This window comes from Petromyzon marinus, assembly GCF_048934315.1.
Source record: "Petromyzon marinus isolate PM22_M1 ecotype Great Lakes invasive population chromosome 77 unlocalized genomic scaffold, UKy_Petmar_22M1.pri1.0 chr77_unloc.1, whole genome shotgun sequence".
Taxonomy (NCBI): Eukaryota; Metazoa; Chordata; class Hyperoartia; order Petromyzontiformes; family Petromyzontidae; genus Petromyzon; species Petromyzon marinus.
In genome coordinates, this window is record NW_027422621.1 from 724909 (window position 1) to 742115 (window position 17207).

The 17207-nt window shown below is 55.0% G+C and overlaps 1 protein-coding gene across 2 annotated transcripts; it reads right to left on the minus strand.

The window, feature by feature from the left end:
• Positions 1–1708: 1708 nt before the first annotated feature.
• Positions 1709–16773, minus strand: LOC142908222 (uncharacterized). Of its 2 annotated transcripts, none has more exons than XM_076058580.1 (2): positions 16515–16668; positions 1709–3385 (listed from the first exon to the last, which is right to left on the minus strand). In XM_076058580.1, the coding sequence occupies exons 1-2, from the start codon at positions 16559–16561 to the stop codon at positions 2131–2133; spliced, it is 1302 nt and encodes a 433-aa protein (XP_075914695.1). In that variant the 5' UTR covers positions 16562–16668; the 3' UTR covers positions 1709–2130. The 2 variants fall into 2 exon arrangements, 1 of the variants encoding a protein (XP_075914695.1); XR_012931642.1 differs by lacking the exon at positions 1709–3385 and adding an exon at positions 3452–3530 and having other exon boundaries at positions 16515–16773.
• Positions 16774–17207: the final 434 nt, after the last annotated feature.

Sequence of the window (17207 nt, forward strand, 5' to 3'; positions counted from 1 at the left end):
GTGTTTAGTGGCGGTGTAGAAGTGCAGGGAAGACGTGGGGATGACGTAGTGAGCAGCCAGACTACACAGAGACACGTGGTGAGTGACGGTGAGTGATGGTGAGTGATGGTGAGTGATGGTGAGTGATGGTGAGTGATGGTGAGAGCTCACACGGCGTGTTTAGTGGCGGTGTAGAAGTGCAGGGAAGACGTGGGGATGACGTAGTGAGCAGCCAGACTACACAGAGACACGTGGTGAGTGGTGGTGAGTGATGGTGAGTGGTGGTGAGTGATGGTGAGTGATGGTGAGTGATGGTGAGTGACGGTGAGTGATGGTGAGTGATGGTGAGTGGTGGTGAGTGTTGGTGGTGAGTGATGGTGAGTGATGGTGAGTGATGGTGAGTGATGGTGAGTGATGGTGAGTGATGGTGAGTGGTGGTGAGTGATGGTGAGAGCTCGCACGGCGTGTTTAGTGGCGGTGTAGAAGTGCAGGGAAGACGTGGGGATGACGTAGTGAGCAGCCAGACTACACAGAGACACGTGGTGAGTGTTGGTGAGTGATGGTGAGTGATGGTGAGTGATGGTGAGTGATGGTGAGAGCTCGCACGGCGTGTTTAGTGGCGGTGTAGAAGTGCAGAGAAGACGTGGGGATGACGTAGTGAGCAGCCAGACTACACAGAGACACACGTGGTGAGTGACGGTGAGTGATGGTGAGTGATGGTGAGTGACGGTGAGTGGTGGTGAGTGATGGTGAGAGCTCGCACGGCGTGTTTAGTGGCAGTGTAGAAGTGCAGGGAAGACGTGGGGATGACGTAGTGAGCAGCCAGACTACACAGAGACACGTGGTGAGTGACGGTGAGTGATGGTGAGTGATGGTGAGTGATGGTGAGTGATGGTGAGTGATGGTGAGTGATGGTGAGAGCTCGCACGGCGTGTTTAGTGGCGGTGTAGAAGTGCAGGGAAGACGTGGGGATGACGTAGTGAGCAGCCAGACTACACAGAGACACGTGGTGAGTGACGGTGAGTGATGGTGAGTGATGGTGAGTGATGGTGAGTGATGGTGAGTGATGGTGAGTGATGGTGAGTGATGGTGAGTGGTGGTGAGTGATGGTGAGTGATGGTGAGAGCTCGCACGGCGTGTTTAGTGGCTGTGTAGAAGTGCAGGGAAGACGTGGGGATGACGTAGTGAGCAGCCAGACTACACAGAGACACGTGGTGAGTGATGGTGAGTGATGGTGAGTGACGGTGAGTGGTGGTGAGTGACGGTGAGTGATGGTGAGAGCTCGCACGGCGTGTTTAGTGGCGGTGTAGAAGTGCAGGGAAGACGTGGGGATGACGTAGTGAGCAGCCAGACTACACAGAGACACGTGGTGAGTGATGGTGAGTGGTGGTGAGTGATGGTGAGTGATGGTGAGTGATGGTGAGTGATGGTGAGTGACGGTGAGTGATGGTGAGTGACGGTGAGTGATGGTGAGTGATGGTGAGTGATGGTGAGTGATGGTGAGTGATGGTGAGTGATGGTGAGTGATGGTGAGTGATGGTGAGTGACGGTGAGTGATGGTGAGTGACGGTGAGTGATGGTGAGTGACGGTGAGTGATGGTGAGTGACGGTGAGTGGTGGTGAGTGATGGTGAGAGCTCGCACGGCGTGTTTAGTGGCGGTGTAGAAGTGCAGAGAAGACGTGGGGATGACGTAGTGAGCAGCCAGACTACACACACACACACATGGTGAGTGATGGTGAGTGATGGTGAGTGATGGTGAGTGATGGTGAGTGATGGTGAGTGATGGTGAGAGCTCGCACGGCGTGTTTAGTGGCGGTGTAGAAGTGCAGGGAAGACGTGGGGATGACGTAGTGAGCAGCCAGACTACACAGAGACACGTGGTGAGTGATGGTGAGTGATGGTGAGTGATGGTGAGTGATGGTGAGTGATGGTGAGTGATGGTGAGTGATGGTGAGTGATGGTGAGTGATGGTGAGTGATGGTGAGTGATGGTGAGTGATGGTGAGTGTTGATGGTGAGTGATGGTGAGTGATGGTGAGTGATGGTGAGTGGTGGTGAGTGATGGTGGTGAGTGATGGTGGTGAGTGATGGTGAGTGATGGTGAGTGATGGTGAGTGGTGGTGAGTGGTGGTGAGTGATGGTGAGTGATGGTCAGTGATGTTGAGTGATGGTGAGTGAAGGTGAGTGATGGTGAGTGATGGTGAGTGACGGTGAGTGGTGGTGAGTGATGGTGAGTGGTGGTGAGTGATGGTGAGTGATGGTGAGTGGTGGTGAGTGATGGTGAGTGATGGTGAGTGACGGTGAGTGATGGTGAGTGATGGTGAGTGATGGTGAGTGATGGTGAGTGATGGTGAGTGTTGATGGTGAGTGATGGTGAGTGATGGTGAGTGATGGTGAGTGTTGATGGTGAGTGATGGTGAGTGATGGTGAGTGATGGTGGTGAGTGATGGTGAGTGACGGTGAGTGATGGTGAGTGATGGTGAGTGGTGGTGAGTGATGGTGAGTGATGGTGAGTGGTGGTGAGTGATGGTGAGTGGTGGTGAGTGATGGTGAGTGGTGGTGAGTGATGGTGAGTGATGGTGAGTGATGGTGAGTGATGGTGAGTGGTGGTGAGTGATGGTGAGTGATGGTGAGTGGTGGTGAGTGATGGTGAGTGGTGGTGAGTGGTGGTGAGTGATGGTGGTGAGTGATGGTGAGTGATGGTGAGTGAGTGATGGTGAGTGATGGTGAGTGATGGTGAGTGTTGATGGTGAGTGATGGTGAGTGATGGTGAGTGATGGTGAGTGGTGGTGAGTGATGGTGAGTGTTGATGGTGAGTGACGGTGAGTGATGGTGAGTGGTGGTGAGTGGTGGTGAGTGATGGTGAGTGTTGGTGAGTGATGGTGAGTGATGGTGAGTGTTGGTGAGTGATGGTGAGTGATGGTGGTGAGTGATGGTGAGTGATGGTGAGTGATGGTGGTGAGTGATGGTGAGTGGTGGTGGTGATGGTGAGTGTTGGTGAGTGATGGTGAGTGATGGTGGTGAGTGATGGTGAGTGGTGGTGAGTGATGGTGGTGAGTGATGGTGAGTGTTGGTGAGTGGTGGTGAGTGATGGTGAGTGACGGTGAGTGATGGTGAGTGATGGTGAGTGATGGTGAGTGATGGTGAGTGATGGTGAGTGATGGTGAGTGATGGTGAGAGCTCGCACGGCGTGTTTAGTGGCGGTGTAGAAGTGCAGGGAAGACGTGGGGATGACGTAGTGAGCAGCCAGACTACACAGAGACACGTGGTGAGTGATGGTGAGTGGTGGTGAGTGATGGTGAGTGATGGTGAGTGATGGTGAGTGATGGTGAGAGCTCGCACGGCGTGTTTAGTGGCTGTGTAGAAGTGCAGGGAAGACGTGGGGATGACGTAGTGAGCAGCCAGACTACACAGAGACACGTGGTGAGTGATGGTGAGTGATGGTGAGTGATGGTGAGTGATGGTGAGTGATGGTGAGAGCTCGCACGGCGTGTTTAGTGGCGGTGTAGAAGTGCAGGGAAGACGTGGGGATGACGTAGTGAGCAGCCAGACTACACAGAGACACGTGGTGAGTGATGGTGAGTGATGGTGAGTGGTGGTGAGTGATGGTGAGTGGTGGTGAGTGGTGGTGAGTGATGGTGAGTGATGGTGAGTGGTGGTGAGTGATGGTGAGTGGTGGTGAGTGATGGTGAGTGGTGGTGAGTGATGGTGAGTGATGGTGAGTGACGGTGAGTGGTGGTGAGTGATGGTGAGTGGTGGTGAGTGACGGTGAGTGATGGTGAGTGAAGGTGGTGAGTGATGGTGAGTGGTGGTGAGTGACGGTGAGTGATGGTGAGTGACGGTGAGTGATGGTGGTGAGTGATGGTGAGTGGTGGTGAGTGACGGTGAGTGATGGTGAGTGACGGTGAGTGATGGTGAGTGGTGGTGAGTGACGGTGAGTGATGGTGAGTGAAGGTGGTGAGTGATGGTGAGTGGTGGTGAGTGACGGTGAGTGATGGTGAGTGACGGTGAGTGATGGTGGTGAGTGATGGTGAGTGGTGGTGAGTGACGGTGAGTGATGGTGAGTGACGGTGAGTGATGGTGAGTGGTGGTGAGTGATGGTGAGTGATGGTGAGTGACGGTGAGTGATGGTGAGTGATGGTGAGTGATGGTGAGAGATGGTGAGTGACGTTGAGTGATGGTGAGTGATGGTGAGTGATGGTGGTGAGTGATGGTGAGTGATGGTGAGTGATGGTGAGTGATGGTGAGTGATGGTGGTGAGTGATGGTGAGTGATGGTGAGTGGTGGTGAGTGATGGTGAGTGATGGTGAGTGATGGTGAGTGTTGATGGTGAGTGATAGTGAGTGATGATGGTGAGTGATGGTGAGTGGTGGTGAGTGATGGTGAGTGATGGTGAGTGGCGGTGAGTGATGGTGAGTGGTGGTGAGTGATGGTGAGTGGTGGTGAGTGATGGTGAGTGATGGTGAGTGGTGGTGAGTGATGGTGAGTGGTGGTGAGTGATGGTGAGTGGTGGTGAGTGATGGTGGTGAGTGATGGTGAGTGATGGTGAGTGATGGTGAGTGATGGTGAGTGATGGTGAGTGGTGGTGAGTGATGGTGAGTGGTGGTGAGTGATGGTGAGTGATGGTGAGTGACGGTGAGTGATGGTGAGTGATGGTGAGTGTTGATGGTGAGTGATGGTGAGTGGTGGTGAGTGATGGTGAGTGGTGGTGAGTGGTGGTGAGTGATGGTGAGTGGTGGTGAGTGATGGTGAGTGATGGTGAGTGATGGTGAGTGGTGGTGAGTGATGGTGAGTGATGGTGAGTGACGGTGAGTGATGGTGAGTGGTGGTGAGTGATGGTGAGTGGTGGTGAGTGATGGTGAGTGATGGTGAGTGATGGTGAGTGACGGTGAGTGATGGTGAGTGGTGGTGAGTGATGGTGAGTGATGGTGAGTGATGGTGAGTGATGGTGAGTGGTGGTGAGTGATGGTGAGTGATGATGGTGAGTGATGGTGAGTGGTGGTGGTGAGTGATGGTGAGTGATGGTGAGTGTTGATGGTGAGTGATGGTGAGTGTTGATGGTGAGTGAGTGGTGAGTGATGGTGAGTGTTGATGGTGAGTGGTGGTGAGTGTTGATGGTGAGTGATGGTGAGTCATGGTGAGTGATGGTGAGTCATGGTGAGTGGTGGTGAGTGGTGGTGCGTGGTGGTGAGTGATGGTGAGTGTTGATGGTGAGTGATGGTGAGTGATGGTGAGTGATGATGGTGAGTGATGGTGAGTGTTGATGGTGAGTGGTGGTGAGTGATGGTGAGTGATGGTGAGTGTTGATGGTGAGTGATGGTGAGTGATGGTGGTGAGTGATGGTGAGTCATGGTGAGTGATGGTGAGTCATGGTGAGTGATGGTGAGTCATGGTGAGTGATGGTGAGTGGTGGTGAGTGGTGGTGAGTGATGATGGTGAGTGATGGTGAGTGTTGATGGTGAGTGATGATGGTGAGTGATGGTGAGTGTTGATGGTGAGTGATGGTGAGTGATGATGGTGAGTGATGGTGAGTGGTGATGGTGAGTGATGGTGGTGAGTGATGGTGAGTGATGGTGAGTGTTGATGGTGAGTGATGGTGAGTGATGATGGTGAGTGATGGTGAGTGTTGATGGTGAGTGATGGTGAGTGATGGTGAGTGTTGATGGTGAGTGATGGTGAGTGTTGATGGTGAGTGGTGGTGAGTGATGGTGAGTGATGGTGAGTGTTGATAGTGAGTGATGGTGAGTGATGGTGAGTGTTGATGGTGAGTGATGGTGAGTGATGGTGAGTGGTGGTGAGTGATGGTGAGTGGTGGTGAGTGATGGTGAGTGTTGATGGTGAGTGATGGTGAGTGTTGATGGTGAGTGATGGTGAGTGATAGTGAAATCACGTCGTCCTAGCGAGCTAGACTCTCTCTGTCGCCCTCCGTTTCACCCTTAGGATCCAGGCGGTGTAGCGAGGCACATCTCATCGTGACCCTGGTGGTGACCTCCACCAGGGGTCACGAGCCTGAGACTCGTGACCCTGCTGGACGACTCTGAGACTCGTGACCCTAGCGGCGATGTCCACCAGGGGTCACGAGCCTAGAAACTCCACCAGGGTCACGAGACTCGTGACCCTGGTGGTGACCTCCACCGGGGTCACGAGCCTAGAAACTCGTGACCCCTGCGGTGACCTCCACCGGGGTCACGAGCCTAGAAACTCGTGACCCCTGCGGTGACCTCCACCGGGGTCACGAGCCTAGAAACTCGTGACCCTGGTGGTGACCTCCACCAGGGTCACGAGCCTAGAAACTCGTGACCCTGGTGGTGACCTCCACCGGGGTCACGAGCCTAGAAACTCGTGACCCCTGCGGTGACCTCCACCGGGGTCACGGGCCTAGAAACTCGTGACCCCCCTGCAGTAACGTCCACCAGGGTCACGAGATTCGTGACCCTGCCTGAGACTCGTGACCCTGGTGGTGACGTCACCACCACCAGGGGTCACGAGCCTGACACTCGTGACCCTGGTGGTGACGTCACCACCACCAGGGGTCACGAGCCTGACACTCGTGACCCCTGGTGGTGGTGACCTCCACCAGGGGTCACGAGCCTGACACTCGTGACCCCTGGTGGTGGTGACCTCCACCAGGGGTCACAAGCCTGACACTCGTGACCCCTGGTGGTGACATCACCACCACCAGGGGTCACGAGTCTGACACTCGTGACCCCTGGTGGTGGTGACCTCCACCAGGGGTCACGAGCCTGACACTCGTGACCCCTGGTGGTGGTGACCTCCACCAGGGGTCACGAGCCTGACACTCGTGACCCCTGGTGGTGGTGACCTCCACCAGGGGTCACGAGTCTGACACTCGTGACCCCTGGTGGTGGTGACCTCCACCAGGGGTCACGAGCCTGACACTCGTGACCCCTGGTGGTGGTGACCTCCACCAGGGGTCACGAGCCTGACACTCGTGACCCCTGGTGGTGGTGACCTCCACCAGGGGTCACGAGCCTGACACTCGTGACCCCTGGTGGTGACCTCCACCAGGGGTCACGAGCCTGACACTCGTGACCCCTGGTGGTGGTGACCTCCACCAGGGTCACGAGTCATCTTACAGATGACTAGTCGATAGTCAGAGGGCAGATCAGCTCCACGGTAGGTCCTGGTGTCAAGGACATGGGCCCGCATCCGCTGTTCCGTCACTATGTAGTCCAGCAGATGTTCTTGCTTGGACCCGGCATGCATCCATGATGTTGTGTGGATGTGCCGATGCCGGAACAGCGTGTTGGTAATTACAAGCCCATGGGCTGCACAAAAATTCTAGCGGACTCCTACCGTTGTTATTGAGCTGATCTGGCCCATGCCCTCCAATCACTCCAGACCAGGTGCCAGCATCGTGACCAACTCGGGCATTGAAGTCACCCAACAAGATGACTCTATCCCGAGGTGCCACTTTAGCCAGCACCTGTGACAGGAGGTCATAGAAGGCATCTGACTCATCGGCTTTGCCTGCATCCCTCCACGGATGTTCATCTTCGGTGGGGGCATAAGTAACCACGACCACCATTCTTCGCCTCCGGTTGATGGGAAGGCGAGCCCAAAGTAGCCTGGGGCTTACAGCTTCCCACACCTCACCGCCACGCTCCCACGCCCCCTTCATTATTTTGTTCAAAAGAAGACCCACACCCTGTTGTTTGGCAGTCTGCTGCCCCGAGTAGAGGGACTGTCCACCCCTCACGGTGGCAGGAGCCAGAGCCGGTCCACCGGACCTCATGAATGCCGCATAGATCCAGGCGGTACCGGTCCAGCTCCCGACAGAGGAGTGGCAGCCTCTCCTCCGCAGTGAGCGTTCGAACATTCCATGTGGCCACCCGTAGTCGCTTTTCGTTGTTTCTGGAGGAGCCCCGAGGGTAGGTATTCAATCTCCTGGCTCCGCCAATTGGGGTTTGGCCAGGAGACGTCATAGACGCCTGGCCCCCCGGGGCCTCCGGCACAAGCTTTGTTTGATATTCTTTGTGGTATTGTGGTAATTTATTTGAAGGTGGAAGGGTTTTACTAGCCCCTCGCACCCCAAAGACATAGGCACAGACACCGACACACACAGACAGACACATATGAAGACAAAGACACACAGACAAAGACATACACACAGACAAAGACATACACACAGACAAAGACACAAACAGATACACAGTCTTTGTGTTTGTGTGTGTGTCTGTGTGTCTGTGTGTGTGTTTGTGTGTGTGTCCGTGTCTGTGTGTCTTTGTCTGTGTGTGTGTCTGTGTGTCTGTGTGTGTTTGTGTGTGTGTCCGTGTCTGTGTCTTTGTGTCTGTGTGTCTTTGTATGTGTGTGTCTGTGTTTTTGTGTCTGTGTGTCTGTTTTTGTCTGTGTGTCTTTGTGGTGTGCGTCTATTGCTCAACCACGTTATGTATGCGGATGATGTGGTAATAGCTGCTCATTCAGAGGAGGAGTTGGAGACGCTGCTGCTGAGACTGGAGCGTGCCACTAAGAGGTGGGGCCTTACCATCAGCCCCACCAAAACTAAGCACCTGCCTGGGTATTTTGTACCATCGGACACTCCACCCCCACAACTCCCAATCGGTGATGGGGCAGTTGTGGAGAGAGTGGAGAGTTTCCCATACCTGGGCAGTGTGCTTATGACCGGCTCCGGTTTAACAGCAGAGGTCTCACTCCGAATCAGTCGAGTGGCAATATCTTTTCATCGGTTGCGTAACGCTGTGTGGAAGCTACCTGGTCTGTCGCTCCGCACTAAGCTTCAGGTCTTCTCAGCCACAGTCATTCCCTCCCTTCTCTACGCTTGCGAAACGTGGACCCCCCTAATGGAACATCTTCGCCGGTTAGAAACATTTAGGCTAGCCTGCCTACGATCCATCCTGGGTTTAACCAGACTGGATTGTGTGAGGAGCTCACAAATCCTTGAAAGATCTGGGCAAGGTCCCATCGGTGAGCTCCTCCAGCAGGCAAGGCTGCGATGGCTGGGTCATGTTGCCCGCATGCCCAGCCACCGCATGCCGAAACAGCTTTTGTTCGGCCGGATCGAGGGGGCTAAACGGGCGCGGCACGGTCTAGGGAAGAGATGGAGTGATGTGGTACAGGAGGACGTGGAGCTGAGTAGACTTGCCGATGACTGGTACCAGCGGTGTCAAGATCGGCCTCTGTGGAGGAGGCTCGTGAAGGATGCTACTGGGCAGTTGGAGGCAGTCGCCCTCCAACAACAACGGAGGGCGGAGGAGCAACGCTCACAACAACGAGCGGAGCGCCGGGTGGCTAAAGCACAGCAGATTGGCACAGTAGGGGGCACAGGTGGTGCATCAGCCAGTCATCTCAGTCAGTCGACCCGTGGCACCTGGGTCTGCCCCGTGACCTCCTGCCAGCGGGCGTTCGACACTTCACGTGGCCTCAAGGTGCACATAGCCTGGTACAAGCGTCGTGGTGACGTCACCGCCACTTAGTGGCGAATGGCGGTTGTTGTTGTGTCTGTGTGTGTGTCTGTGTGTGTCTTTGTGTGTGTCTGTGTGTATGCCTTTGTGTTTGTCTGTGTGTGTGTCTTTGTGTGTATCTGTGTGTGTGTCTTTGTGTGTGTCTGTGTGTCTGTCTTTGTGTGTGTCTGTGTGTATGTCTTTGTGTTTGTCTGTGTGTATGTCTTTGTGTGTGTCTGTGTGTATGTCCTTGTGTGTGTCTGTGTGTATGTCTTTGTGTTTGTCTGTGTGTATGTCTTTGTGCGTGTGTGTTTTTGTCTGAGTGACATACACACAGACATACACACAAAGATATACACACACAGACACAGACAAAGACATACACACAGAGACACAGACATAGACACACAGACACAGACAAAGACATACACACGAAGACAGAGACAAAGACATACACACAAAGACACAGACAAAGACATACACAGACACAGACAAAGACATACACACAAAGACATACACACAGACACAGACAAAGACATACACACAAAGACATACACACAGACACAGACAAAGACATACACACAGACACAGACACAGACAAAGACATACACACAAAGACATACACACACAGACAGAGACAAAGACATACACACAGACAAAGACATACACACACAGACACAGACAAAGACATACACACAGACACACACATACAAAGACACACACATACAAAGACACACACACAGACACACACATACAAAGACACACAGACACAAAGACATACACACAGATGCACACACACACAGTCACAAAGACACAGACGAAGACACACACAGACACAAAAACACACATACAGACACAGACACACATACACATACACACAGACACACAGACACACACACAGACACAGACACAAAGACATACACACAGATGCACACACAAACAGACACAAAGACACGGACAAAGACACACACAGACGCAAAAACACACACACAGACACAGACACACATGCACACAGACACACACACAGACACACACACATACAAAGACACACAGACACAAAGACATACACACAGATGCACACACACAGACACACACACAGACACACACACACACATACACACAGATGCACACACACACATACACATACACACAGACACACACACAGACACACACACACATACAAAGACACACAGACACAAAGACATACACACAGATGCACACACACACACAGACACAAAGACATACACAGATGCACACACACACAGACACAAAGACACACAGACAAATACACACACAGACGCAAAAACACACACACAGACACAGACACACAGACACACACACAGACACACACACACAGACACAGACACACACGCAGATGCACACACACACAGACACAAAGACACAGACAAAGACACACACAGACACAAAAACACACACACAGACACACATACACATACACAAAGACACACAGACACACACACAAAGACATACAAACAGATGCACACACACACAGACACAGACACAAAGACACACAGACAAAGACACACAGACGCAAAAACACACACACAGACACAGACACACATACACACAGACACACACACAGACACACACACACATACAAAGACACACAGACACAAAGACATACACACAGATGCACACACACACACAAAGACACACAGACAAAGACACACACAGACACAAAAACACACACACAGACACATACACACAGACACACAGACACACACAGACACAGACACAAAAACACACACACACAGACACACATACACACAGACACACACAGACACACACACAGACACAAAGACACACAGACACAAAGACATACACACAGATGCACACACACACACAGACACAGACACAAAGACACACAGACAAAGACACACACAGACACAAAAACACACACACAGACACAGACACACATACACACAGACACACAGACACACACACACAGACGCAAAAACACACACACACAGACACACATACACACAGACACACACACAGACACACAGACACACACACAGACACACACAGTCTCACACACACACAGACACTAAGACACACAGACAAAGACACACACAGACGCAAAAAAACACACACACAGACACAGACACACATACACACAGACACACACACAGACACACGCACACACATACAAAGACACACAGACACAAAGACATACACACAGATGCACACACAGACACACACACAGACACACACACACATACACACAGATGCACACACACACAGACACATACACACAGACACACACACAGACACACACACACATACAAAGACACACAGACACAAAGACATACACACAGATGCACACACAGACACAAAGACATACACAGATGCACACACACACACAGACACAAAGACACACAGACAAATACACACACAGACGCAAAAACACACACACAGACACAGACACACAGACACACACACAGACACACACACAGACACAGACACACACGCAGATGCACACACACACAGACACAAAGACACAGACAAAGACACACACAGACACAAAAACACATACACAGACACACACACAAAGACATACAAACAGTCTCACACACACACACACAGACAGACAGACACACACACATACAAAGACACACAGACACAAAGACATACACACAGATGCACACACACACAGACACAAAGACATACACACAGATGCACACATACACACACACAGACACAGACGCAAAAACACACACAAAGACACACACATACAAAGACACACAGACACACACACACAGACACATACACACAAGGACATGGCGTTCTAAGTGTCAAGCACATTCCCACTGTATCTCTCTCTGTCTCTCCCATTTCCTGTGTGACACGTGGAGCGAGAGAGATAAGAGAGAGAGAGAGATAAGAGAGAGAGGTGCAGACTCAATAATGAGCCTCAAGGATGAGACACGGGGGAGAGGGAGGGATGGGGAGAGAGACACGGGGAGAGAGAGACACGGGAAGAGAGAGACACGGGGAGAGGGAGACACGGGGAGAGAGAGACACGGGGAGAGAGACTGGGGGAGAGACACGGGGAGACACGGGGAGAGAGAGACACGGGGAGAGAGACACGGGGGGGAGAGGGAGGGATGGGGAGAGAGACACGGGGGGAGAGAGACACGGGGAGAGAGAGACACGGGAGAGAGACACGGGGGGAGAGAGACACGGGGAGAGAGAGACACGGGAGAGAGAGACACGGGAGAGAGAGAGACACGGGGAGAGAGACACGGGGAGAGAGCCCCAGGGAGAGAGAGACATGGGGAGAGAGAGACACAGGGAGAGAGACACGGGGAGAGACACAGGGAGAGAGACACGGGGAGAGAGAGACACGGGGAGAGAGAGACACGGGGAGAGAGAGACACGGGGGGAGAGCGACACGGGGAGAGAGAGACACGGGGAGAGAGACACGGGGAGAGAGACACGGGGAGTGAGACACGGGGAGAGAGAGACACGGGGAGAGAGAGACACGTGGAGAGTGAGACACGGGGAGAGAGACACGGGGAGAGAGACACGGGAGAGAGACGCGGGGAGAGAGAGACACGGGGAGAGAGAGACACGGGGGGAGAGACACGGGGGGAGTGAGACACGGGAAGAGAGAGACACGGGGAGAGAGAGACACGGGGAGAGAGAGACACGGGGGAGAGAGACACGGGGGGAGACACAGGGAGAGAGACACGGGGAGAGAGACACAGGGAGAGAGACACGGGGAGATACACAGGGAGAGAGAGACACGGGGAGTGAGACACGGGGAGAGAGAGACACGGGGAGAGAGAGACACGGGGAGAGAGAGACACGGGGGAGAGAGACACGGGGGGAGACACAGGGAGAGAGACACAGGGAGAGAGACACGGGGAGATACACAGGGAGAGAGACACAGGGAGAGAGACACGGGGAGACTGACACGGGGGGAGAGAGACACGGAGAGAGACACGGGGAGAGAGACACAGGGAGAGAGACACGGGGAGTGAGACACGGGGAGAGAGAGACACGGGGGGAGAGAAACGGGGGGAGAGAGACACGGGAAGAGATAGACGCGGGGGGAGAGACACGGGGAGAGAGACACGGGGAGTGAGACACGGGGAGAGAGAGACACGGGGAGAGAGACACGTGGAGAGAGAGACACGGGGAGAGAGAGACACGGGGAGAGAGACACGGGGAGAGAGACACGGGGAGTGAGACACGGGGAGAGAGAGACACGGGGAGAGAGACACGTGGAGAGAGAGACACGGGGGGAGAGAGACACGGGGAGAGAGAGACACGGGGGGAGAGAGACACGGGAGAGAGACACGGGGAGAGAGAGACACGGAGAGAGAGACACGGGGAGAGAGAGACACGGGGGGAGAGAAACACGGGGAGAGAGAGACACGGGGGGAGAGAGACATGGGGAGAGATAGACACGGGGAGAGAGACACGGGAGAGAGACACGGGAGAGAGACACGGGGAGAGAGAGACACGGGGAGAGAGACACGGGGGGAGAGACACGGGAGAGAGACACGGGGGGAGAGAGACACGGGGAGAGAGAGACACGGGGAGAGAGAGACACGGGGAGAGAGACACGGGAGAGAGACACGGGGAGAGAGAGACACGGGGGGAGAGAGACGGGGAGAGAGAGACACGGGGAGAGAGAGACACGGGGGGAGAGACACGGGAGAGAGACACGGGGAGAGAGACACGGGGAGAGAGACACGGGGAGAGAGACACGGGGAGAGAGAGACACGGGGAGAGAGACACGGGGAGAGAGACACGGGGAGAGAGAGACACGGGGGGAGAGAGACACGGGGGGAGAGAGACACGGGGAGAGAGACACGGGGAGAGAGACACGGGGAGAGAGACACGGGGAGAGAGACACGGGCAGAGAGAGACACAGAGAGAGACACAGAGAGAGAGACACACAGAGAGAGAGATACACGGGGGGAGAGAGACACGGGGGGAGAGAGACACGGGGGGAGTGAGACACAGGGAGAGAGACACAGGGAGAGAGACACGGTGATAGAGAGACACGGTGATAGAGAGACACAGGGAGAGAGACACGGGGGGAGAGAGACACGGGGGGAGAGACAAAGAGAGACACAGAGAGAGAGACACGGGGAGAGAGAGACACGGGGGGAGAGAGACACGGGGGGAGAGAGACACGGGGGGAGAGAGACACGGGGGGAGTGAGACACGGTGATAGAGACACGGTGATAGAGACACGGTGATAGAGACACGGTGATAGAGACACGGTGATAGAGACACGGTGATAGAGACACGGTGATAGAGACACGGTGATAGAGACACGGTGATAGGGACACGGTGATAGGGACACCGTGATAGAGACACCGTGATAGAGACACCGTGATAGAGACACCGTGATAGAGACACGGTGATAGAGACACGGTGATAGAGACACGGGGGGAGAGAGACACGGGGGGAGAGAGACACGGTGATAGGGACACGGTGATAGAGACACGGTGAAAGAGACACGGTGATAGAGACACCGTGATAGAGACACGGGGGGAGAGACACGGGGAGAGAGACACGGTGACAGAGACACGGTGATAGTGACATGGTGAAAGAGACACGGTGATAGAGACACGGTGATAGAGGGACACGGGGAGAGAGACACAGGGAGAGAGACAGAGAGAGAGACACGGGGAGAGAGACACGGGGAGAGAGGGGGGGATGGGGAGAGAGACACGTGGGGGGAGAGACACAGAGAGAGAGACACGTGGGGGGAGAGACACAGAGAGAGAGAGACACGGGGAGAGAGAGACACGGGGAGACACGGGGAGAGAGAGACACAGGGAGAGAGACACGGAGAGAGAGACACGGAGAGACACGGGGGGAGAGAGACACGGGGAGACACGGGGAGAGAGAGACACAGGGAGAGAGACACGGAGAGAGAGACACAGAGAGACACGGGGGGAGAGAGACACGGGGAGAGACACGGGGAGAGAGAGACAGTGAGAGAGAGAGACAGGGACAGAGACACGGCGAGAGAGAGACAGAGAGAGACACGGGGGGAGAGAGACACGGGGGGAGAGACAGAGAGACACACAGAGAGACACAGAGAGAGACACGGGGAGAGAGACACGGGGAGAGAGAGACGCGGGGAGAGAGAGACACGGGGAGAGAGACACGGGGGGAGAGACACGGGGGGAGAGACACACGGGGAGAGAGACACGGGGAGAGAGAGACACGGGGGGAGAGAGACACAGAGAGACACGGAGAGAGAGACACGGAGAGAGAGATACGGGGGAGAGGGAGGGATGGGGAGAGAGACACGTGGGGGGAGAGACACGGGGAGAGAGACACGGGGAGAGAGAGACACGGGGGGAGAGAGACACGGAGAGAGAGATACGGAGAGAGAGAGACACAGGGAGAGAGACAGAGAGAGAGAGACACGGGGAGAGAGACACGGGGAGAGAGAGACACGGTGATAGTGACACAGAGAGAGAGACACGGGGGAGAGGGAGGGATGGGGAGAGAGACACGGGGGGAGAGAGACACGGGGAGAGAGAGACACAGGGAGAGAGACACAGGGAGAGAGAGACACGGGGAGAGAGACACGGGGGGAGAGAGACACGGGGGGAGAGACACGGGGAGAGAGACACGGGGCGACACAGAGAGAGAGACACGGGGGGAGAGAGACACGGGGGGAGAGACACGGGGAGAGAGACACGGGGGGAGAGAGACACGGGGGGAGAGAGACACGGGGGGAGAGACACGGGGAGAGAGACACGGGGAGAGAGACACGGGGAGAGAGACACGGGGAGAGAGACACGGGGAGAGAGACACGGGGAGAGAGAGACACGGGGGGATAGAGACACGGGGAGAGAGAGACACGGGGAGAGAGAGACACGGGGAGAGAGAGACACGGGGAGAGAGACACGGGGAGAGAGAGACACGGGGGGAGAGAGACACAGAGAGACACGGAGAGAGAGACACAGAGAGAGAGACACGGGGGAGAGGGAGGGATGGGGAGAGAGACACGTGGGGGGAGAGACACAGAGAGAGAGACACGGGGAGAGAGAGACACGGAAGGAGAGAGACACGGGGGGAGAGAGACAGAGAGTGAGACACGGGGCGACTCACCTGCTGATGTGAATCACGTGACCATCATCGACGCCTCTCTCTCGCATCGAGCGGCACGACTCCCTCGCACACACGGACAGAGCCAGCACGTTCACCTAGGGCAGCAGTGGAGAGAGCGTGGCTCACACTCACCACTCACCACTCACCCACTCACCACCCACTCACCACTCACCCACTCACTCACCCACTCACCACCCACTCACTCACCACCCACTCACTCACCCACTCACTCACCCACCCACTCACCACCCACTCACTCACTCACCCACTCACTCACTCACCCACTCACTCACCCACTCACTCACTCACCCACTCACTCACTCACCCACCCACCCACTCACCCACTCACTCACTCACCCACTCACCCACCCACTCACTCACCACCCACTCACTCACTCTCCCATTCTCCCACCCACCCACCCACTCACCCACCCACCCACCCACTCACTCACCCACTCACCACTCACCCACTCACCACTCACCCACTCACTCACTCATCCACTCACCCACTCACTCACCCACTCACCCACTCACTCACTCACTCACTCACCACCCACTCACTCACTCATTCACTCACTCACTCATCCACTCACTCACTCACTCATCCACCCACTAACCCACTCACTCACTCATACACCACCCACTCACCCACTCACTCACCCACTCACCCCACCCACTCACTCACCACCCACT